Source organism: Miniopterus natalensis, chromosome X, assembly GCF_054644295.1.
Source record: "Miniopterus natalensis isolate mMinNat1 chromosome X, mMinNat1.hap1, whole genome shotgun sequence".
NCBI lineage: Eukaryota > Metazoa > Chordata > Mammalia > Chiroptera > Miniopteridae > Miniopterus > Miniopterus natalensis.
The window spans coordinates 14,695,033-14,720,899 of record NC_142103.1 but is presented as its reverse complement, the minus strand read 5'-3'; the positions used below and the strand labels follow the sequence as shown (position 1 = coordinate 14,720,899).

Genomic DNA, 25,867 nt, shown 5'->3' with positions numbered 1-25,867 from the left:
AATCGCCATTCAGTAAATAACTCTTTTCTGGGACATATAAACAGTGCTCCTTTTATCCTCTGAAAAAATAAATCTGATTTAGCTAAGGTGGAGAGGAAAATGTAAAGTGTATAAAAACAAGAGTCTTTCCCAGTCTTTTTTTGGCTCAGTCAGTCTACAATGCAGGTTGGGTGGCCACTGAGTATGACATAGAGATCTGCTCCCTGCACCTTTGAGAAGACACAAATTAGTTGGGATCTCAGAACACACACACACACACACAGAGTGTGATGTGGAAGAAGGCTATCATAGGGGTTTCCTGGATTTGATTTCGCATCCACAATTTTGAACTGTGTGACCTTGGGCAAGTCACTTAATCTCTCTGTGGATATCAGTTTCTTCAGCTATAAATTTGAAATAATAATAGTATCTACTATAGTGGGCTATAGGGATTAGATGATCTAATGTATCAAATCACTTAGCACATACCTGGAACATAGCAAGTACTTGATAAATAATAAATAGCTCATATTATAATTCCTATCCCATTGACATCAAATTTGTAGCTTATGTTATATATCCAAGGCTTCAGTGAAGAAGTGAATGGTGGTAATTTGAGGCAGGGGAAGACAATACTATATATGTTTCATTAACACTTTGACTATGTCCCAGATAATCTGGCAAAATTTTGACCCTGATTCAGAAGTATACTATGAAAAGATACGAGATTGGAATATTGGGATTTAGATGAAGCCAAATATTTCCTGATTTAAGCTTTGGTAACAGAAGTTCTAAAAAATAAACAGCCTCAAACTACATCTTTTTATCCAAAGTCTGCCCTCTAAATTATAGGGGACTGTGTGTGTTTTTAGTACATGTAAGAACCCACAAAAATGACAAAATAGCTAATATTTTTCACTTGAAAAAATGATTTGATTCAGGGTTCCTTTAAGTGGCAAGCACTTGTCCTGGATTTAAAATGGGATTTAATTTACCTAAATTCATTTTCCACACAAATTTTTAGATGCATGCTCAATGCATAAAGCAAGATTTGCCCATATTACAAGGTATAGCAGCAAATTGCCGATGTCCATTTCCACTTTGTTGGCATTTGCCACACAGCCTCTTTTCATTCTGTGGCCAGCTACAGGCAGAGTCAGCCAATTTCCATGTTCTTAAGAAACAGGAAATGTTATACTAACTCAGACCTTCAATACTTCTCAGCTGCCATCCATTTCTTAATGGTAACACAAGGATCACTTTCTTCCAAGTACCTTGTGGAGTATACCAACCACTTATCTAACAGAATCCTGAAAAGAAGATGGAAAGAGTGGGTAAGTTTTGACCATGAGGAGGCAAGAAGAGAAAAGTTATTCTCTTTTTCTCTCACCAGATTCACCCTCCACTGTGCTCTGTACCTCAAGAGGCCTTGTCCTAAGCATAATATATACCCAAAGCTCTCTAAGAGTTTGCCAAATGTAATGAGCCAGACAAAAGGGCAATTGGTCTCTTCTTTTTTAGTCCAACCATAAAATCAAAAACCTGTTCTCCCTATATTCTTCCTGACTCATGAACCATAATGTTAAACAAAGCACCATTGCATCTTGTTTCTGGTTAATTCGTGCATTCATTCATTTGGCAAAAATTGTTTAGCATCAATTACATGTCAGGCATTGTTCTGGGTGCTGGGATTACAGCAATAAACAAACCAGACACACACACTCCTCCCAAATCCCTGCCCTCATAGAGCTCACAATCTTAAACAAACAAAATTAGTAAAATATCAAGTTAGAGCTAAAATATGCAGTTACAGTATATTCCAATAAAAAAGAAGTTGGTTCCCTCAAGTTTTACTCTCATTAGAAAGATAATAAAGTGTTTATAATTTATAAAAATTGACTACTTTGGAAATGTTAGCATCCCATTTATTCATGCACTTATTTATCACACTGTTCCTCACTCCAAAAAAAGAATTTGAGGGAACCTACAATGAATGACATGGGAATTTATTGCTGTAATTTATTACCCATAAATCTAAAGCAAAAGTCAAATAATGTACTGAATGAGAAGTATAAGGTTCAATAGTCAAGACACTGGCTTTCAGCTTTGGTAATTTGTCTGCAATTATTGGAAACATCCACAAGATGGTGGTAATGATGCCTTAGTCTATAACCATATCAGATGGGCATATTGATTTTTATATTGTAGGTATGCTTTACCTGAAATGAAGGTACACTGCATCCTCTAACCACAAAATTTTGTTTCTCAAAACCCTCATGGCAGAATTTATGATTAAAGAATTTAGGACATTTTCATGAAACTTCACAAGAAGGTTGAGATATTGAATGAGCCCATGAAAGCCTTCATTTATTATTGAATGAAGCACAGCTTTATTGAGAGGCCTCTGGGTCCTAAGCATTATGAAAAACATTTAAAAATAAATTCATATTTACAAAAACATACAATTAAAGAAGCATCCTTAATAAAAGGAAAAAGCAGTGACACTTCACATTCTAACTTGTTAATAATGGGAACTATGCATATTTTCCACTTACCATCCCTGTTTGAAAGATACTTTTCAGGGTCTCTTTTCTTTAAAATTTATATGAATGCCTCTAATTTGGGTTTGCATTAAATATGGGGATTATAATAGCACCTACCTCAAAGAGTTGCTGTAAGGATTCAATGAGACAATAAACTTAAATTACTTAGCAGAATACCTGGCATGTCATAAGAAATATGTTAGTCATCATCATCATTGCCATAATCATGATCATTGTCATCATTATTGTTATTGTCAGCATCATCACCATCAAGAAAAAATACCAAGTTAGCCTTATGTACCAGAAATTTGACTAAAGGTGATTCAAAATTGGGAAGGAATTACTGCTTTCCCTTTATTAGCAAAATGTGGCAATGTTCTAAACTCTTAACCAGAATGTTAAGGGGGAGGAAACATTTGTTAGTTTTTGCTTTGTGTTGAATTTAAAGACATTGCCTCACAAGGACTTCCCCAGTATGGTACCTCTGGATATAGAATGATCTTCACCCTAGGGAATTCAATTTGTGTTTAGATAGCAGGGTAGGTAAGATTGTAAGACTACTCTTTGACTAGCCTCCTGCCAAGATACAGCGATTTTAAGTGATTTTTCTCTTTCTTTGTAACATAGCACTTCTCTCGGGACTGGGGCTACCCACAGAGGGAGGCCAGGACAGGCAGTGAGAAACTGTTTGCCGCCTACCTTGGGGAAGCCTCTTCATTTTCTTTGGACCTGTGGGGCCCTTAGTGAATGAGCTTTCTCCCTGGGGTCTGAAGTCAAGAGCCCAGAGAACTGAGAAGGGGTACTCTCCATACTGTCCAGTCTCCTCTAGAGCAGGAGCTGCCCTCAGGGCTGGCTTCATTAGTATGACCTGTGCAATCACACAGGGCCTCATGATAGAAGGGCCCTGTGCTAGCTGTAATGCTCTGCTGTCTATCTTGAAATTCTTAATGTTTGAACAAAGGGCCCAGAATTTTCATTTTGCATTGGACCCCTAAAATTATATAGCCAGTCATGTCTGTACCAAACAGTTTCTAAATAGTGAGTGACCCTTTTTCTTAATCCCCCTCCTTCCTGCTGCTACTTAGCAAAGTTCATCTCACTCCCCACTTTTGAGTCCAGCTAAGTAATGGTGGCTCAGTAGACATCAGATTTCTGACTAACCTGAGCTTTGAGGATCACTATAGAGGTATTTTTGTAACTGCTGCTTCCTCTCCTTTAATATTTTCTCTAAACTAAAAAAGTTGTAATAATGATAACAATAATATAGCTTGAAGCATTGATGACTACTAACAGGCACCGTAGTTACCTTGCAGTGAATTAAGACAAAAGAGGCAGCATAGAAAGTCAGAAAGCCTTGGCTTCTGTATCCAATTTGGGGAAGACAGACATCCTGCCCTGCCTCAGTTTCTTCACCAGGGAACTACTGCCATAGAATGTCTAGAAAAGTAAAAGCAGTAGAAACACTCTCAAGAAGTTCACATTTCTTCATTTCTATTAATTGAGCTACTCAACTTTACCAACCTGAATGTCATGATATTGAGTGGTTTTTTCAAACTCCTATTCTAAGTACATAGCATTTCTCAACTGTGGCACTATTGACCTTTGGGACTGGTTAATTCTTTGTTGTCAGGAGTTGTCCTGTGCATTGTAGGAGGTTTAGCAGCATCCCTGGTCTCTATCCACTAAATGCCAGTAGCAACTCCTTCCCCTCTCCCCACACAGGTGTGACAATAAAAAATCTCTCCAGACGTTGCCACTTGTCCTGGGGGTGGAGCAAACCACATCCAACTGACACCACTGCACAAGAGTAGTTCACTATTTAAAGGAAATCTTTGGTAAATCCTTTAGTAAACTACAGCACTCTCTCCAAATTTGTATTTCCACATACTGGATTTTCCTAAACTAGAAGATACCTTATTTTCAAAGAAGAAAACCACTGATTTTGGTTGTGTGAGTAATCACCCAGAAAAATGTGAAATGGTTGATATGCTCTTCTTTCCCCTCAAAATATTGTGTCTGTGGAAGTGATGTCACAAAGACTCGACAGAATCTGCTTACAGTGCATATATTAGAACAGATTAAACCCCAAAATTCCTCTTTCAGAATTGGATACAGTTAAGTATACTAAGATTCATCTGTTTCCAATTTTCTTTTCATTCCCCTAAATACTCTGGATTCACTCTTGAAGCAGGAAACCCATAACTTCCTATATCTAAAGGAGTGTTAAAAACAAACAAATGAACAAAAATTATTCCTCACAAAGACTAGAGTCAAATTCCCACTTAACAGATTAGGAAACAAAGATTAAGAAGTAGAAGTGAACAAACAAGCAGATTGCAAGTCTTTTCATCTGGCCCTTAAAACAACCTCATAAGCCACACATTGCCTCAGCCAGATGGAACATGCAGTTTATCATCCAAACTGGGATACTTTTGAGAGTGAAAAGGGGCACTAGTAATATTGTTCTGGGACAATGGGCATAAACTGAATTGCCCTGGGCAAACCAGGATGCATGGTCACCATAGCCTTAGTTCACCCATAGAAATATACCATTGCCAAGTGTCTGCTGTATTAGTTAGCCCAAAATCTTAGTGACTTAAAATAATAATCATCTATTATTTATTATCCATCTGCAGGTTGGCTGTGGTTCAGCTGATCTAGACTGGGCTCAACTGCGCAGCTCTGCTACAGACTATAATAGGTGAGATGACCCTGCTTCTCATTTCAGGTCTGTGAGTCAACTAGGGCAGATCTACTCCACATATCTTTCATCCTTCTTGTACCAGAAAACCAGCTGATACATATTCTTCTCATGGCACCAGCAAAGGTAAAAATGGCAAGCAGAAGTGCATGAGGTTTCTTAAGACATAGGCTGAAATTGAATCCCTATCACTTCTATCCACATGCCATTAACCTAAGCAAGTCACATGGCCAAGCCCAAAGTTAAAGGGCAGAGAAATAAACTTCCCACAATGAGGCCACGATAAAGGTATGCATGCAGGAAGGAGCAAATAGTTGGAGCACTTATTTAATCTAACATATGTGCTTTACCCATCCCAATCTGATCACCACCACCAACCCACACACATACACACACCTCAAAAGGGGGTGGAGTCTGACATACAGTCACATAATTTCAGAATCTACAGTCAGTTTCTAATTTTCACAAGTACTCCAAAAAATGGACACTTTTCCAGTTGTGTATAAAGCATAATTCCTCAACCAATTGGCCCCCAGAATTTCTCAATAAAATTATCAGATTTGCTCAAACACACAACCCCTCCCCAACTAGGGCTGGGAGGCAAAGCCAGTTTTAGGTTGGGGGTTAATTTTCCCCTGACTTGCCTATGCTATTTCACAGTGACAGTTTCTAACCTTCCTAGAGGAGTAAAATAGTTTACATTAATAAAAATGTCAACAATATTATCTTTAGGTGGTAACCTGAAATAATTTGAAATAAATTAACACTTCGTATCAGAGAGACTTCGCAGCTTATAAGAATGTTACTTTGTGAGAAGTGGGAATCTCTGATTTCCAGCTGCAGTTTTCAAGCCCATTCAGAGCCCACCAGAGGATAATTATTTGCAATGATAAACTCATCCCAGTGGAATATATTTGTTATGATTCCGTTCTCTCACAGCATGAAGACGACTCTAGCCTGGTGGATAAAGCCCTGTGTGACATTGGGTTGTCCACTAAACTTCTCTGATTCCTCAGTTTCATAGCCTATGGAGTAATACCCTAGACCTCTGCTCACCATAAAGAGGATGTACAGAGTAATCACTAGATACTTATCTGAAAATATCTGGAAGTCTATTTGCCTCTACCACTAAGAAAGGAATTATTTCTATATTGGTTTCTCACTCTGGACACTCAATATAATTATGACTTTCTTAAGAACATAAATATCAGGCAGATGCATCAGGAACTGAATTTTGGGGATTGAATTACTAAAGTAACAAAGGAAAGTCATCATGGGCTTATAGACATTTCAAGAGTAAGATTATTACCACCCATAATTCTCAGGGAGCAGGCCTTTGGAAAGATAGAGATTTTTGTGGTTATTGTTGTTGTTTCCCAACCTCTATAGCTCCCTCCCCAACTGTACATCATTGTGGTTTGGTGAGGGGTCAGGGAGGACTAACTGTTCCCTACTCTCAGCTCTATGAATGGGGCACAATCCTGTTCCCCCATGCCATGGTGATTGGTTCAGGTAATTCAGGTCTAAGTATGGCATTACTTGGCTAAAGGATTTGATCATGAATCACCATGTGATTCAGTTTGAACCAATGATGCAAGAAGATGCAAGGCAGGTTGAAAATAAATACTACAGATATTTTGCCATCATGTGGGAAGCAGAAAGGAGAAAGTAAAATAAATTAGGTGTTTGATAACATTTTTGAACTAGAGTCTAATCAATTCTCAAGCCAGTCCTACTTGTGTTCCTTACAATTATGTGAGCCAATGCATCTCCCTTATTGTTTGCACCTGTTTTAGTGGGTTTTGTCTTACCTGAGTATGAAGCATCCTAACTAATACAGGAACTGAATGAGTCAAAGCATGGTCACTAGCCCTGCTAGAGAAGGCAGTGTGAAAGTGCTTAGTCCAGAGAGAAAAGGTTGGAAGAGGTGTACTAAAAGTGAAAGATCACCTCCAAGCAATTGTGCTCCAAAACAGTTCCTGGCAATGTCTTCAGGGCAAAAAATGAGTTCCAAACACCATTACCGTCTATAAAAAGCAAGCCAATCTGAATACAATTTGAGATAAACAATTGCTTCCAATTGTTTACTTGATATGACTGTCTCCTCCTGGAAGTTGTCATGGATCCATTTCTGGGCCAATTAAACCCAAGTCCATAAGGTTTCTCTTCTTACCCATGCATATACTCCTACCAGAAGCAGTTCTAACCATGCCCATGCCTGGAATTTCAGCTCCTCAGGGATGTGGATCTATTCAGCAACACCAGGGTTGATACCCACATAGAAGATTTCTACAGAGGTTTCTGGAGGGAGTGGTGTAATAAAGAAGATGGGATGATAGAGAATTAAGATGGAGCGCCCAAGCTTTCTTAGATGTCACACCCAACCTCAGTCTCCAGATATGGCTGGACTCTATTCTTTCCAAGGAATCCAGGAATGGAAGTGCAAGAGACAACCACAAAGAATCAGTAGTACCTAGATTATTTCCCTGATTAGTGTGTAAATTGAGATTTGGACAGTTTTTCTGACCCTAAATAATCCACCTCATGGAGTCATAGAACCATAGAACAAGAGAGCAGGAAGGGTCCTTAGAAAATATCTTGTTCTAGCTTCTCTTTTTAATTGGTTGGGGTTGAATATGAGATAAGGGAAATAACTTATGTGAGATATTTAAACACCTTCCTCTGTACTGCCATGCTACCTGGTGCTTACTGTTCTCATAGCACTTACCACATTGCATTGTCATTGCCAGTGAATACATCTGCTCCTCCTCTAAACTTGAAATGTATTGAAAGCCGAAACTGTCTTGCTTCTTTATTCCCTGGTGTCTAGCAGAGTCTGCCTTAAAGCAGGTGGTCAAATGTTTGTTGAAGAAATCAAAGTTTCAAGTGGAATAGTGAGGAAGTTATCTTTCTATTAGGCAAAGGGATATAAAGGCATAAAACCTCATTTTGTTGCCCTTTGCTTTATTGTGCTTCGCAAATGTCGTGTGTTTTACAAATTGAAGACAAGACCTTCCACAAGCAAAAATACTATGACTTGCTTTATTGCAGCTGTCTGGAACTGAACCTGCAGTGTCTCTGAGGTATGCTTGTAGTATCTTGGTTTCATTACCTTTAAGGGGATAGCAGTTTCCTTCCAATGAATTGGGATGATTTCTATTACTATTTTCCTTATTTGCAAAGTATCAAATTGGCAAGTATGAGTCTCAGTGTATGGTATAGATCCCCTCCCCAAGCTTCACTGGCTGACATTTCTTTCTGCTTACACAAGTGCCCCTATCCGAAGCCTGAAACGAACAGAAACCTCATGAGAAGTACTATTTTCTCTTTTGTATTATAAATCTTAAAACGTCATATTTTTCTCCTGCCTCAACATCCCCACAAATACGCTGTGAGCACCTCACCCTTGTGACCACGTACACCTGTGTGAAAGGCCAGTTACTGCAACAAGATCCCCTTCTTGCTTTCCCCTGACTGTGACCTAATGACATTCAAATGTACCAATGAAATTCTCTCATGCCTTTTGTGTACTCTATCCTGACACCAATAAAGACACTTGCCCATGGGGTGCTCTCTTCCCTTCCCTTTTCTTCCCTCCCCTCCCCCTCCCCCTCCCCTCCCCTCCCCTCTCCCCTTCCCTCCCTCCCCCTCCCCCCTCCCCTCCCTCCCCTCTCCCCCCTGCCCTCCCCCTCCCCTCTCCTCCCCCCCTGCCCTCCCCTCTCCTCTCCTCCCCTCCCTCCCCTCTCCCCTCCCCTCCCTTCCCCTCTCCTCTCCTCTCCTCTCCTCTCCTCTCCCCTGCCCTCCCCTCCCCTACCCCTCCCTTCCCCTACTCTCCTCTCTTCTCATTTCCTTTCCTTCTCTCTTTTCTCTCTCTCTCTCCTTCCCACTTGCTTGGTTGAGCCTACTCCCTTGGTGCTCTCTCCATATGCCCCTCCCTTTGTGGCATAGTGTGACTCTTTCTCTAGGACCTGTGAATATAATGAAATTTGTTTTCCTGCACCTCTCCTGCATCCTCTCTTGTGGCCTGGCTAATCACCTCATGAAAGAATACAAATCAACCTCTCAATAAGAACTTCAATGAATTATTTTCTTGCTGTTTAAAGTGTATCATAAAATGCATTTGAAAGTGCAAACCATGGGTCCTAAGACTAGCAGATAATCATGAATCCAGTAGTGATATCTCTTAACTAAAGAGGGAGAGCTAGATTTGGGGCTTTGTTGGCAATGTCTGGTGGCTATGATGCTAGTACAATCTCTAGCTCCTCACTGGAAAACCAAAAATGAAATTCAAAAGCTGGCTTACTGCTTTCTTCGGTGAGGAATCAATTGCGAAAGAATTTGAATGTATACAGTCTTTTCTACCAACAGCAATATGCCTGGCCCACCACGGTGTCCTTGATGGCTCAGATGGGACTAGTCCAATTCTGCCAACATCTGCCACTGACAGCTAAAAGTTGAAAGAGTGGCAGCAGATGAAGGAGAGTAAAAACAGTAGTAGGCGCCCGACCGGGTGTGGCTCAGCGGTTGAGCGTCAACCTAGGATCCAGGCGATCAGGGTTCGATTCCCGGTCAGGGCACATGCCTGGGTTGTGGGCTCGATCAATGACTCTCTTGTCATTGATGTTTCTCTCTCTCTCCTTCTCCTTTCCTCTCTCTGAAATCAATAAAGATATATTTTTTTAAAAAAACAAAACAAAAAAAACAGTAGTAGGCAGAGGAGACTGAAAACGAAAGGGATGGGTGCCATTTAAGTGATGAATTCAACTGAGGATTTTCAAGTACAGAGGCACTGAAATGCCTTTCTTCCTCTCATCTTTTGTTACTGACCCACCCCATTAGTTTTCAAGCTAAATTATGGTGAAGATGGCCACAATTTCTTTGCCTACCACTTTTTGTGGCTGGGCAAGCATGGATGGGAACTTAGCTGCCTTCAGGGGTGAAGTAAAGTATGCTGAAACCCACCTGCCTCCATCCAAAATGTATTGTCCACCCACCTGGAATCAAAATTGAAACTCCTTATTAAAGTTACTCTTTTGGGTCAAAGCATTAAAGGTTCCTATTAAAATGCAACTATGTTGCCCTGGTTGGGTAGCTCAGTTGGTTGGAGCGGCCTACTGATATGCCAAGGTTGCAGACTCAATTCCCAGTCAGGGCACATACCAGAATCAACCAATGAAGGCACAGATAAGTGGAGCAACATCTCTCTCTTTCTCTAAAATCAATAAAAACAAACAAAAAAGTATAATTTAAAAAGTAAATAAATAAAATAAAATACAACTATGTTACCTAAAAGAAGTAATGTATAGTGCCTAGCACAGAGTACACATTCTCTAAATGTGTCATTTTAAATATTAAATTGTCACTGTCTATGGTAAGAACCTTAGTAAAGATTTATCTACCAGCCCTAGCTGGTTTGTCTCAGTGGTTAGAGCACTGGCCTGCAGACTGAAGGGTCCCAGGTTCAATACTGGCCAAGGGTACGTACCTCAGTTGCAGGTTCGGCCTCAGTCAGGGTAGGTGTGGGAGGGAACCAGTCGATGTTTCTCTCTCTCTCTCACTCTCTCTCTCTCTTTCTCTCCCCCGCCCCCCTTCCACTCTCTCTGAAAAAGCAATGGAAAAAATATACTCAGGTGAGGATTAAAAAAAGATTTATCTACCAGATTCTCTCCTATATACTAGGGCTCTTGAGGAGCTACAACGGGAAGATTTTGAGGAAGATTTTGATACGGAACAGTAGCAAAGATTGCGTAGCAGAGTCTGAGTTTTGGAGGATGGTGGAGAAAGAGGAGGCTGAGAGCATGAGGAACTTTGAGGAAGAAAAGAGCAGTTTTAAAGGGTGAGAAAGAGGGATGGGAGTTTGGAAATTAACATTTATTGATTCTTCTGTGAATCAGGCACTGAATTAGATGCTTTCACATCTACTATCTTATTTAATCCTTATTTAATCCATAATAACTTTATATGGAAAGAAATGTTAATATTCCCATTTTGCAGATGAGAAAACTGGGGTTCAGATTAAGAAAGTAACTCAAAGTCACACACTGCCTATATGTGATGGAATATAGACTTGAACCTGGACCTGTTTCCTAAGTTTATGTTCCTGAACCATGCTATCTCACTGCTCATATTTGTCAAGGGGTGACCAACCTAGTTTCTGATTGATACCCCTTTTGCCCCAATGCTCCAACCAATTGCAAGTTCAGTCTTCTGTGACTTCCAGGTTTCTGTGTCATTCTTAGCCATGGGCTAGCGGAGACAAAAGATTTGTATCGGTGATGAGGTAGGAAGAGATTTTGCATTACCAAATGGACAGGAAATTGGGAAGAGCCTAGAACCATTTTTTTAGTTGCCCAAGGATTTGAAAACTTTCTGTTCCAGGCTCCAACGTATGTCATGTCAAATCCAAAGTTCTGGAGTAATCTATGTGCCAGTTGTGCCCCTGGGCCCTGTCCCATATCTCCTGCCCCATGTATACCAGTTTGGTATATTCTGGCAGCAGGTCCATGTAGATCAGGAGGAGAGGATATGAAAAGCAGAATAGCTGGTGTGGGGAGAGGTAAAAACTGTCACTTCCAGAGTAGGTGATGTAGGAGTGAAAGACTTGGAAGACAAAAAGACTCCCTTTTCTCTCACCACTGGAGAAAGGGGCTAGGGAGAGGAGTCTATCCACCAAGAGGTTCATCCACAAGATTGTAGAGGAAACCACCCCCCAACTGAGATCCAGCTGTAGTGCCTGACTTGGAAGGTTCTTTCCTCCCCTACAGAGGAGAGTGAAAGAAGAGTGTGGGAGAATTTATAGCCTCTGGAGTCATTTGTCAGGGGCTTAGGCTGCTATGTCCAGAGGCAACACAGAGAGAACCAGGTAGCTAAAGACAGTTTTCTTAACCTTAACTTCCAATCCCCACCCCATCTCAGCTCATTGCCACATCTCTCTCCTCCTTCGTCAGTGGAATTGAGCGTCCTTTTCATTAACCTTTTAGTTACCACATCTAGGCACATACTTTTCTATGTTCTCCAAAACTGTCAGCTCCACACTGCCCATCAGTGACCCCTCCCCGCCCCCAAACCTGGCTCTGCCCTGAGACGGGGAGGTACTGGCCTCCCAAACCTGTGGGTTTGGGGGGTTGTTCACTGTCCGTAGGATCTCTGCTGTAAAAATTGAGCGGTAGGGACGGGGCATGCGCAGCATCTTCGGGCGCATTGTGATGGGAACTGCTTCTCCGAATCTCTACAAAGACTCTTGAGTAACCACTAACCGTCCCCCCTTCCCCCGTCAGACCCCCTTCTTTAAGACAGACATACAAGCGCAGAGACAATGCAGCTTTTCTTCCTTCCTTTTTTAAAGGGCCAGTTGCAGCTTGAATGGCTGGTCCACATGAGGAATAGTGTATTTCTATTGATCCCATCGTCCGTGTTGACAAACGCCAACGCCAAGGCTTTGCAGTCCGGGGCTGCAGTTTGCAGTAGAGCTAAGCGGTGTGCGGCTTTAATTCCACGTCAGATCAACTTTGATCGATATCCCCCTACCGGCCCAATTGGAAGAGCCCAATTCACGGGCGCTGAGCCTTTTCGCTCTTTCGTTCTTTCCCACCCCCCTCTTTAGACCCACCATCTTCTGGGGGGGACAAAAGTCTCAGATTTTGTTTATAATTTCTTTCTTCTTCTCTCTTTTGTTTGGTTTTTGTTTATGTTTTTTCGGTGTTTTGTCTTTTTTTGTTTTGTTCTGTGTTTTAGGTTATATTCTCTCTGTCTCCCTCTCTCTTCTTTCTCTCTCTCTCCCCATCTCTCTCTCTTCTCATCTCAGTGATAGGGAGAAAGATCACAGCCAGTGAACCCGCCTTCCAGATTGGTGTGAAGACCGAAGTGAGGTGGGGGGCGGGGAGGGGGTGTGAGAGAGTCTAGGAGCGAGAGGGAGCAGAGAGAGAGAGAGAGAGAGAGAGAGAGCAGGAGGAGGTGGAGGAGGAGGACTAGTGTAGGTTGGAAAGGAAGAGTGAGCGAGAGCAAGTTGAAGGGAGGGGGAGTAAGAGCCAGCGAATTCTTTTTCTTTTTCTGTTATTATTTTGACGACTCCCCAGTTGCGCCCATGCTCCTGTCAGCTTCGTTTTAGGCGTAGCATGGCCAGGCAGAAGAAAATGGAGCAAAGCGTGCTCCAGGCGGTCTTCTTTTTAGTCCTGGGGCTTTTGGGTCATTCTCACGGAGGATTCCCCAACACCATCAGCATAGGTAAGCGTGAGCAAGCCAGCCGGTCCGGCCGGGCTCTCCTGCACCGGAGACCACTGCCCTGGTGTGGCTACTGCGGCCGCTGGTCCCTGTCCTGCAATGCCTGGGGAGGGGGACTGGGGACGGGGACCGGGACTAGGACCGGGCAGGAATCCCGGGAATTTGAACCCCAGAGAGCTGGCTGGTCTGGGGAGCAACTGGCACAACAGAGGGGTCTCCTGGGGCTGGGGTGGGGAGTAGACTACTGGGTTTTACAATATGTGGGGAGCAGGGGAAGCATGTTGGAAGCTGCAAAGGGGCGCAGAGTCACGGCTTTTTGGCTCGCTGCTCTGGACTTTGCCATGGCGTGCTTGCCGCGGCTGGAAGTTGTCCCAGGGTGATGCCGCCTGTCTGGCCGCACCAGGGCGCGTAATCTGCCCGAGCGCCCGTCCCGCGTCTCCGGTTTCCCCCAGACAGGTTAGTGCTGGGGGAGATGGAAGCCTATTCTGGATTCCCTGAGACCCGGGCAACTACCGGAGTCGGGGTAGGTGGCGGGCGCCGTTGAAAGCGGGGGTGGGGAGGGGGAGAGACAAGGAACTGAGTGAGGAAGCGCCGAAGTCACGCAGACCACGAATTCGTGAATTGCCACTGTGTCCGTCTGGAGCCGGGTTCCCGGACGCTGGAAGGGAGTTCTCTCATCTTCTGTCTGTATTTACAAGTCCAGAAGTTAAAATTATTGCCCTTACTGAACCAAACCCTTGTATTGTAAAGGTGGGGCAGGGTGGCTATGGGGCACAGGATGGGGTACTACGGAGAATGAAATTGTTTTTCTTTCCAACCATTCTCTTTGCACCAGGAAAACATTAACAAGCTCGTGGAGATGTACGGAGGGGAGGGAGGGGGGAGGCAATGAAGAGGAAACTACTGCCTGAGAAACAGCCAAGTCCCGCTCTTGGTTCCATCATCCTACCCCAAAGCAGCCCCCTCTTCCCTCTTTCCCCTTTCCCCCTTCTCTCCAGCCTCTCCTCCTCCTTTTCAGTCTGGAGAAAACCACGTTTCTCTTGGCCAAAATTTGAGTTCACAAGAGTCTTCAAAGACACACAGGTTGAAAATCAATCATCATCCCACCCCGCACCATTGAGAGGGATCTCGTATCTGCAGTGCTCTTTAATTTCTAACCTGTCCTGGGAGGGACACAAGCCAAATCTCGGTTCCCTTTGCTTATAGGTGGACTTTTCATGAGAAATACGGTGCAGGAGCACAGCGCTTTCCGCTTTGCCGTGCAGTTATACAACACCAACCAGAACACCACCGAGAAGCCCTTCCATTTGAATTACCACGTAGATCACTTGGATTCCTCCAATAGTTTTTCTGTGACTAATGCTTGTAAGTAGATGTGCTTTTCCTCCCTTTGGGACCTTTGGGACCTCGCTTGCATTTTGCCTGTGGGACTTGGGGTCTGCATATGTGCTGCGGAGGGGTGATGGCCTCAGTAGACCATTTTAGGGGCTCTAGCCCATCCAGGTTTCATGCAGCATAAACCAACTCTAGAGGATTCTGCTGAGTGAGGGACTTAAAGCAGTGCACAAAACTCTGCTGTGAATAATGTCTGATGCAAAACTTTCATTTTCCTCCCTGCTAAACCGGCAATTCCTCCCCCACACCTTTTTTTTTTTTTTTTGGCTGGAAAAAAAAGGAAAGAAAAAATAGCATGGTTGTTCAGGGAAATTTCTTCAGATGGGATTAAAAAAAGAAGTCTCTTGATTGAGTCAATTCAGGATGTACATTACTTGACTGTTAAAGCTAGTGCCTGGCTGTAGAAATTAGCTGAATTTCACAATTGCCTAATAGATAGGACCCAAATATGAGAAATTCTGCAAACAAGTGACCTTGAAGGACAGATGAAGCTTGGTTCCCTGGCCTTTTTCTGTCCTAGAATATCACCTTCCTTACCTAGGGAGCTCTGATAGAAACTGATAAGGCTACAAACTGATTACAAGTGACGAACACCTGGCAAACTGAGGGGAAAGGAGAAGACAGTGCTCAGGTGACTATTGGGAAAGCTGCTTCTGTTTTGTCTCCCCTAATGTTGTTCAATCCCCCACCCCCATTGTTAAGGACAACACAGTTCTTAAAGCAAAAGGTGTAGGGGGGGGGGGCTTGCAGCAGGCAAACAATATCAAAAAGGAGGAATTTCATTAGCCACAAAGCCATTTCTGAAATACCTACTTGTGCCATAGTGATTGTTCCTCTAGAAAGGGGACATTTTGAGGAGTAAAACCAAGGGAACCCAAATGACAGCCTGTTGGACACAGTTTTTTCTTGAATTGAATGTTTTATGAGAAAAACTGGTAATTCTTCATCTAAGCTTATTGCACTAAAAGTTTTCACAAAAATGAGGCTGATAATGGCATAAATATGTTTTGTTTTTATGGCTTGTATAGTTTGGAATTTTTGTTTTCTGACTTTCATTAAAGGGAGAAATTATATTTATGTTCGGTTTTTGTGAAACTTTATATATGAATGAATTCAAATTCTTCTGCCTCAGAGGATATGTGATTTTGAAAAACTGTTGAAAGCGTCTCCAAGGGCATAGGTTCCTTGGATTTTTAAGACTTAGGTGAAGAGGATGGGGGTGAAGTACTTTGCAAGAAATGTGACAGTATTTTCTTTAAGAAAATTTTAGCTGAAGGTACAGATCCTTATATGAACATGTTCTGTGATACTCTGTATTTGACATTCTTTGGCTTTCCGACATTGACAAAAATAGGAACTTATTAATTCCAGCTAAGTGTGAAAGTTACAAAATGTCTGTCTATACTTTGCATCTTATTTCAGTAATCCCAGCCTGTCCCTACAGCACATACAACACACAGCTCACTTAATCCTGCAGCACTGTGATCTTGTCAAGAGGCTGAAGCTCAAATGCAGCTTCCTAAGTATCAATTAGAACAGATTTAAAACCAAATACATGAAACTACCAAGATTTATTATTATTAATGACAAATAATATTTGAACTCACTTTAGTGTCTTTCCACACTGCTGAGGACTGGAATAAGAGTGCCAATTGCCTTCTCAGAAATGATTGATTTCCAAGGTTTTTAATTGTTTTTTTTACGCTCAAATCAGATTGACACCAGCCAGCTCAGAGCCATTGGAAACTCCACTCAAGGAGCAATGAGGAAATGATCATTACCTTGTGAAAAGCTCAGGTTTGAGAAAAGGCAATAAGTCAGGTTTGATGTTCAGTTTCCTTAATGCCTTACCTCTCAGGGCAAAGAAAAGAAACTGATCACCCCTGCCATACACACACACACACACACTCTCTCTCTCTCTAAATCCACAACACTTCTGCCAACAAGCTTAAAAGTCTGGGTTATTGTTTCAGGGTTGAAAGTGTGAAATAAGTTGTGGGTCACTAGGCAACAAGAAAGACAAAACAAAAAGGTGACCTTGCCCTTACTTATGCCAAATACACACATATGCACACCCTGACACACACAGGAGAAATATCCAGAAACCAGTGACGTGTGCCCAGTTGCCTGTTGCATTCTCAGGGTTTACAGCTCAGAAGACTGTCATCTTCTCTGGTCCCCAAAACAGTCCTCTCTGAATGTCACAATCATTGAATGGGGGCCAGATCTCAAAGCTGTCTCCTGGCAGCTGCTGCCCAGAAGCTTAGTATGAGAAAGATGACTAGTCCAACTACAGTCTGATAGTGTCTGAATGCAGAAAACAGTCATTTCACAAGGCCAGGAAAGCCTTGGAAGTGTATCTTCTTACTCGCCTTGACTGTTCTTTTCCTTATGGAAGTGAAGATCACACATACCAGGTGTCAGAACACAATACTAGTTCAGTACTGGAGCTTGGCAGGTGATCCTAGGTTTCATTCTTCCAATTGATTGCACTATTTCACAGAGAAAAAGACCCCTAAACCCTCTGGTCTGCTCCTCCCTGGAGACCTAGGGAGAATTTGAGAAAATCCCAGTTAAGTCCAAATCTGGTCACCCACCTCTCCTATCTCATTCAATGTGGAATAGTATGGCAAAAATTAATGAAACTTTCCCCTGTTCTCATTCAAAATTCTTAGTTGTAGTTTCCCCTAGCACTAAAATTGATTTCTTCCCCTGATCTTTCCTGCACTCTCAATCTTGAGACAGGCATACACTTTTGAGGGCACAGTTATGCAGGTAAACAAATACCCCAAAAATAAACAAAGGGTAATGCCCTCTGTGTGCCTTTGTTCCCTGCTCTCCCTTTGCATCCCTTCCTCCTCCGATGTGTTCTGAAGGTTTCCTTGCAAGGAATCCCAGGCATCAGTTATTTAAAGACTCTTCTTCACCAGCAACCTTTTTTTTAAAATTTTTTATTTATTTATTTATTTTTTTTGCACAACCCCGAGAGGTTTGCTTAAGACAGACTCCAACTTCATTCTGTGTCTTAAGAAGCCAATAAAAGCCTCTCTGGCTTTGAAAGGTGGTTTATTTGGGATCTCAGCTCAGAGGTGAATTGAAGTTTATCAAAGAGACTCATCTGATTTGGATCCCATGTTCCCATTTCATAGGGATTTATTGAGTTTGCTGTTGTATTTTAAATTTGGCCAGATAACCCCGGAAAGAAGGATGGTGTGAATATCATGGTTTCAAGATACATACATTTATACACACACAGAGACACTCAAACACACAAAATTAGTATATATGAAAAGAGATGTACACACATTTTAAGTTACATGTTTGTTCTTTAAAAAACCAGATTTGATCATCCCAGGGCTTTGGAAGATGTGAAAACACCAAGGGACTGCTGGGTCCCATTGGTGTGTCTTGGCTGCCCTGGTTCCTCAGGAAATGCCTCCAATTCTGTTGAAGTCCCCTCCTGTGTCTTGCTGCTGTGCACTTGTAGTGCACTCCACACTACATCGCCCCAGCCTCTGCAGTGTCAGCTCATTAGCACACAGATCTCATATTCCCTCTCCGCACTGTCATTGCAAAAATTGCTGTTGTACACCTTTACAGCCAACAAATGTGCTCATGGATTACGCACTGTTTGCAAGAAGCAAGGAAAAGGCAAATGTAACCTTAAAGGTTATTCACCACAGAACTGTGCTCCTTACGCATTGGCTTAAATAAAAAATCTGTTGATGGAGGCGCAAGTGACAGTGGGACTGAGAGTGAGACTTGAGAGTGCAGGCTCTAATGGAGCTCCAGGCAAAATCTCTTTTGCTGGCTAAATCTAACTAATCAGCTGCATTTTTTTTCCTGAGCCATTTGAAATATACCTGCTAACTGAGAGCACGCTCCTTTTATAACTGAGCACATTTTGCTACCAAGTGTACTTAGCCAAGACAGGTTTCTGTCTCCTGCCCACAGAGTCACGATCTAATTATCTAATTATTCTAATTGCCAGGATCCATTTAACTATTTAGGTCCATTTGGGAAGGAAATGTCTCCCCTGATTCCATTCTCTGCTCTTTGGTGGGTTTTGTTTTGTTTTTGTGTTTGCCCTTTTCATGTAATCTTTGGAACCAGGGTGAAGACGCACAGTATCAGGGCTCCAGCCCTCAAACAGATCTTCACATACTAACCAATGTCCACTGCTCCACCTCCACCTCCCACCCCCACTTCCCCATCTTTGCACCCTTGCTGCTCTCCCTCTCTCCTCTGTCTGCTGGCCAGGCTTTAATAAGCTCACTGGCTTAGCTCACTTCTCAGCCCCTTTAGCCAGCTGGCTTAGCCCACTGAAGCACTAAGAGCTTGCCTCAGTGGTGCCTGCCAGTCAAAAATTTAAGTCACCTTCTCACAAAGTTTATTATGGGTTTTTTTTTTAATCTATTTTTATGTGGAGAGGAGGGAGGAAGATGATGCTGTTCATTTGGGCCATAAAAATAAGTGGAAATCAGCAGGTTGCAACGGTGAGCTTCCAGCAAAGTGTATTACCTCCCCTACAAGGCTGTTTCCTGTTGATCTTCTAAGGGAGATGGGGAGATTGGAAGGGTTTGAGAGGAAGGAACAAAGAAAACTATTTTGTTCTCTATTTATGCTTAATGTAAAATGAGCCATGTGGGGGTGTTTTTTCCCATGTCAGCAATTTTAACCTTTTTCCTTAAAATGAAACCAGTTTTCCACATTCCCCACTTCTGCTTTCATCAGAGGTTGTTTCCTTAATGCTGCATTTCCCTCCCTGCCCCCCAAGATTGAATGAGAATAGTGGGGGCTGGTTGAGATTTTTATCACATGTTTTTGGCTCCTGATATATTTTTAAATTTCATTATTATGGATAGTCAGGGGTGATTGGCTGGTTTCATTTTAACAGATTAAAAAGTAAATGAAGCTCCTGAGGCATCGTTATTAGTCTTCCTTTGTGGGTAAGAGATTTGTTGTTTTTACACAATTGGCTAAAGGGTGAAAAGGAAGCATGAGTTTTAAGAGAGGACAAGAATTTTATAAGATAGAATTCATAACTCTGGGGGAGGGGAATAACTTGTTTATTCCATGTTTTAACTCTAAACTTCTTAGATTGAGACTGCAGATATATTTGAAAGAACTTTCATAAGCTTTATACCTTCTCTGAAGGTCAGGAAAATTATCTGCATATTTTGCCTGGTTCATTTAAAAAATCAAGCTTCAACTTTCTTCCTTTGGCTTTGATACTTTGGGTCTAACTGGATGAAATATCCATGAGAGGGTGCAATTAAAACCCTAGGTGGGGGCGATGGGCATTCTATAGCAGGAGTAGGAGCTGCGAAGACACAAAAGGAACTCCCTCCCTCTTCTGGAAATGGCTGGGCTCCAGGCTGAGAGCTACAAATAGCCTCAGCCTATGTGTAGGATGAGCCTTGAGTTAGGGCAGCAGTCCCCAAAAGGGGTCAGTACTTGGCAAAAGGTTAACATGAACAGAATTTGTCCCCTTCACACTTAAACCTCTTCTCTTTCCATTATTTTCCTTTCCTGCTCTGTCTACCCAGCTTATGCCCTTTTGTTGGTCTCCAACTGACTGCCCCTGATTCTGGTATCCCATCCACAATAAACTTTTCTAGGGATTATATTCTACCCTGGACTTCTCTAGACCTAATGATCCTTCTCCATCAGAATATCTCTGTTCTTGGTCCTTCCTCCTCAGGGCCTGCATTCTACTTTGAGGGTGATAGCTTTTTTATCTAATATAGAAATCCAACTGAAAGTGTGTGATAAGGGGGTTTAAGTATCCAACCAGGGAATATTTGCTCTGGAAACCCTAATGCCTCAATTTCAAGGAAATATATTCAAATGGGGGTGTTTCTGGACGTGATGCACAGAGTGAATGTTCACTCTACCCAAACCAAAGATCAAGTGGCTCTGGTCATGGAAGACTTCTACAGGCCAAAGTAAAAAGCTACCTGTACATGGCAGGTTTGGTGTAAGTACACCCAAGGTATAAGGCAGGTGCACCTTCACCATGTTGAATTTTAAAAAGCCTTTAGGGTAATTTGGAAAGCAGTCAAAGTTCATAGCGATTCATTTTCTTAAGGAGGTAAATTTGTACGGCTTTTTGTATGTCCATCATAACTCAATAAAGTTATTTTAAAGAGTGTAATTTTTTATCTGTATTACAAAACAACAGGTTTTTGGAGAGTCTGAAGATGCCTATGTGGGCATTGGCAGAAAATTTGCTGGCATGGAAAGGAGGTCAGAAAAGGAGAGAGATATTGTAGGGAAGCTGGAGCTCAGGCTGAGTTTCCTTTCCCTGCTATGGCATGTAGAATTCAGTTATTACAAGGCAGCATCCCCCTCACAGATGCTTAAAGGTAGCTCTGGAGGGACTTGGAAGCTTATCCAAGTAGTGTCTTCTTCTGACTCCCTCCATCCATCCCTTGCCTTGTCTCAAATGTACATTCGGCTTCCCTTCCCATGGAAATAACCAGAATACTCTCAGCTGGATTTCCATTTGAGCATTGGCAAGAGAAATAACTTAGTTCCTAACTGCCACTGGCATCTTTAGCTATTATCCTCAACAGGACAATCATTTGTCCTTATTTGGAGGAGGCACAGGAGCAAGGATAAGAACGAGTAGAGAAAACACAGCTGGTAATGACCCTTTAACCCCACAGGGCGCAAGTCAGTCTAGAAGAGCACTTCTCAGTCTTTCATGTGCACAGCAATCAGTTGGGGATCTTGTTAAAACAAAAATTCTGATTCAATAGATCTGTGATGGGGTCCAAGAATTTGTATTCCTACCAAGCCCCTGAATGATACCAATGCTGTTGGTACTCAAACCACACTTTGAGTAAGTAGAGTCCAGACCAGAGAGACTGTGATTACCAAAGAAAATGGTTCTCCATGACAAGCTTTTACCCATATTTGTACATTCTTGCCTTCCATAGGAGATTCTGTAAGAGACACATTTGGCTCATTCCAACTCAAGGATGTCTCTAACCTACTCCCAACCACCCTGTGTCCGTTTCAGCCATGTCTGTAGGTGGTATGATTAGATATCTGATGAGAGCATCTACTTAGAGTTGATTTTTGTAGGAATTTGAAATGAAGACTGGAAGACAGGCTGAGAGAGGAGGTAACTCATGAGCCAGGATGACAGTGTCCTGGATTCTTGCAACACCTCAAAGTGTCCCCTTTAGAAACAACCTAACCAAGAAAGTTAAGGTTGGCATGCAGTTTCAACTGCCTTTTCACTTTGCTTCTTTAGGTCAAGACATGCCAGAAGGAGGCATGTAGCATCTGCTCCTCAGCTGTCTGACTTTCCTTAATCAGGGTTAGAGACAAGAAGTACAACACAATCTGAATTCTGTCTGGCTCCCTAAGAACCTGAAAAATTTACTCCATTTTCAAGGCTGGTGCCAGACACTCAATGTGAGGTAGAGGGGAGGGAAGAGAAGTAGTATCACTTTCCAGCATATCTGAGCTGAGAACTGCTCCAGGGAAGTCATTAAGGGCTTACCCAGTATCATTTAAGGACTGCCAAATGGCAACTTATTACCCAAAATATTGCCCCCCATCAGTCTGCCATTAATCTAAAATTCCATGAATTATTTTATTTGAGTTACTGTACTGAAGGCCTGTGCTAAAGTGCAAGCATGCTATCTAGAAAGGAATGAGTTAAATCCTTATTAGCCATTAATATTTCCAGCAGAATTCTTACATCAGATTACCACCTAATACCTTGCAGGATCCTCAGAGGAGACTTTCCAAGACAGGTGAGTGACCCAGAACAAGGCATCTGCTTAAGGAAGTGGGGCACCAAGTGGATGATGGGCATTCAGGGGGCATTGGGAGACTCTTAAAGATAAGGAAGAGTCCCTTAAATACATTTCACTTATTTTGCAACATTTGACCTTCACGGATAAATTCTGGTAGTTTATTGATTAAGATTTTAGTTGCCTTTGACCCTTCAAGTCACACCCTTCAGATGGTAGTGGGTCCGTTGCCTCTAAAGTGCATGGTTATTTGCTACAATTGAATCTCAGCCTCTGAATTCCCCACAATTACTGTGGAATATTTTCAGAAGTAAAATCAGTTTGTGATGGAGGTGGTGAGGATTTTTTTTAACCTTTAAAAAATGTTGCAAACAAAAATAGTCTCCTTTCAATTATCCATGATTGGCTGATCTACTTTGCCAATTACTCATTGCAACCAGGGCCCTAATCCTTGCAGCTATCCAAAAAGGGATCAGGCTCCCAGCAATAGATGAGACAGAAATGGATCAGGGCCCAGCCCACAGAGGAGTAATTGAGTGGATGTGGGTATGGATCTCTGTGTGGGTGAACACCTCTGTAATTTTAAGGTAGAAAGAACATTGACAGCCAGTCAGCCATAACCTATAACAGATTCTAAAATATTCTTATATCTCATTGCTATTTCCAAAGCTAATTTTTGGTTACTTTAAAACAGTGTTTCTTGAATTGGACCACTTACATCAGAATTACCAAAGATGCTTATCAAACAATGAATTCCTAGGTCACACTCCATATGTATTATATCAGAAAATATGAGGATAGGCCTTTTTAACAAGCTCTATGGGTAATTCTAATGTACACTCAATTTGGGAATCACTAATTTAATAAGCTTTGGTACTGCAAACAGAGATGTATTAATTCAGACTAATTCTCAATTTGTTGAGAACCCACTAAGCCCCAGGCATTGTACCAGGCACTTTCACATATATTACTTCTGTAAGTAAGTGAGATGCTGTTGGCGCATGCAAGCATTAGTGAGTTTGATTCTCAGGTTGGAAAGTCAAGACTTGAAAGAAATAAGAGGCCAGTCTGAAGTCAGTCTCTGAGGTAAAGCAAAAGTGCTCTTTGAGCTAATAATTAAAAACAATGAAATTATTTTTATTTTCACAATGCTTCTTCCCATCTTTGCTTGTTAGCTAATGATTGATCCTTAGCCATGCTATAAACTAGATGTCATGGCAAATGCCAATCCATTTGCTAAAAATAGATATATTGCAATCCATTTATAAAGCATTCAGTAATGTAATCAATTTTTATATAGCATTCATTGTGCCATCATTTCTATCAACAAATTTAAAACCAGGAGTGAAATAATAACAATACCATTCATTGAGCCCATACCATGTGTCAGACACTGCACTGATCATTTTACATGCCTTGTCTCATGGAATCATCAAAACATCACTAGAAAGGAGGCACTCTCTTCACCATTTTATTTAAAAAGTATCAGAAGTGGCTCAAAATATATATAAGCAACTAGCTCAAGATCACACAGCTGGCTAATTAGTGAAGCCAGGATTTTACCTGAGATCTTCCTGCCTATAGAGCTGGGACTCAGTTTCAGCTGTGGTTGAAATAGCAAATGATTATAGGAGCCAGGTGAATCACATAAATGTGGAAATGGGTCCAGGTATGGAGTAGTAGGGCCTGTGGCAATCTGGAGCTTCCATGCCCTTACCTAAAGACATTCGAATTCAATTTTTTAAAACTACTGTGGTACAACAAAACATCTACAACAGGACTTGGGGTTGTAGAATGTGGTAGGTGCAAGTTTCTGACCTCTAAACTACACTACCCACCTCCTTCTAGCAGCTAAGTTACTGGTTGAGAGAAGCTCAATTAACTTATAATTACTGGGAACAATAGAAAAGCTCTTCTTAGTCAGAACTCTATTGACTTTCTCTTCTTAGTGTATCATCAAGGTACCTCAATATGGCAGAACCTTCTCTCTTGTGCACATACTTATGGTCCTACATACATACACTGTTATATCCAGTGGCCTTTCATGGTTGAGTGGCAGCTCTACTCTAACTAACCTTCCCCTAGGCAATGCTGAGGCCTGCATCAAGGTCTGGATGCTGGCACAGGGTCATTAACAAGTGCTCAGCAGTTCAGAAGCAGTAATTCAAGAGAATGCTGTAGGAGAATCTGCTTAGATTATAGTACATGCAAATCTTAGGCACACAACTGGGAGGCTGCCAGGTCAAGTAAGTCTTTGACAACATTCACCCAGGGTAGGAGCTTCCTATATGCCCCCAAGAAGAGGCTCACCAACTTTAGACTGGAATCCAAAATAGAGTTATCTAAAGCTGTAAACTGACCTAAGCCAATTTGGTTGTTCACATTCATTAGGTATGTTTTGTTGGATATCAATAGCCTGCCATAGTTAGAGTGGCAGGTAGTAAAGTAAGCCTCAAACCAAATTCTGTTTCTCATTAAAATAATGGCAAGGAGGCATAAAAATAATTGTATAGCCTGGCCTGGTGTGGCTCAGTGGTCAAGCATCGACCTAAGATCCAGGATGTTGAGGTTCAATTCCCAGTCAGGGCACATGCCCGGGTTGCGGACTCGATCCCCAGTTGGGAGCATGCAAGAGGCAGCCAATCAGTGATGACTCTCTCATCACTGATGTTCCTATCTCTCCCTTCCTCTCTTAAATCAATAAAGATATATTTTTTTTAAAAAAATAAAAATAAATAATTGTATAGCCTATTCTGTAGGCTCAGTCAAGTCCAGCTCCCTATCCTTTTAGGTACTCCAATAGCACCTTGCATGAAGGTACACTTGAGGCAGACAAAATAATATTCAAATGGCAGGATGCAAATAACCAAGAATCCTTATTAGTAGCTGCCCACAGGGTTATTTATGAATTAAGCCTAAGGTACCATTCCTAAAAGACAGCACTATAGACAGATCTTGTTAGATCCTTATATCTTCTTTCTGCTGGTTTGGAAATACCTTTACCATATTTCTAGCCAATCCACATATGTTGAACACTACTGATTTCACCAATGAAAAACTAAATGTTAATTAACAAAGCCCCTGTTCATTAGAGATAAAGATACCTGAAGTGCTGGTAGAACTACTTCTTGATTGGATTTTTAATTGCTAGATAACCACTCCTGCACTACATATTTCCCAATAAGGGTAAATGACCACCCCAAGATTATAGATTCAGACTATAAAACCCAATATATATGACACAATTTATGTTGAAG

The 25,867-nt window shown here is 41.9% G+C and overlaps 1 protein-coding gene across 1 annotated transcript in view; it reads left to right on the top strand.

The window, feature by feature from the left end:
• Nucleotides 1–13,158: 13,158 nt before the first annotated feature.
• Nucleotides 13,159–25,867, top strand: part of GRIA3 (glutamate ionotropic receptor AMPA type subunit 3) — a 252,568-nt gene continuing 239,859 nt past the window's right edge. Inside the window, exons 1-2 of the mRNA XM_087813532.1 lie at nucleotides 13,159–13,446; nucleotides 14,650–14,808. Of these exons, the coding sequence (XP_087669658.1) occupies nucleotides 13,338–13,446; nucleotides 14,650–14,808 (268 nt within the window). The 5' untranslated portion in view covers nucleotides 13,159–13,337. The remainder of the gene's footprint in view (nucleotides 13,447–14,649; nucleotides 14,809–25,867) is intronic.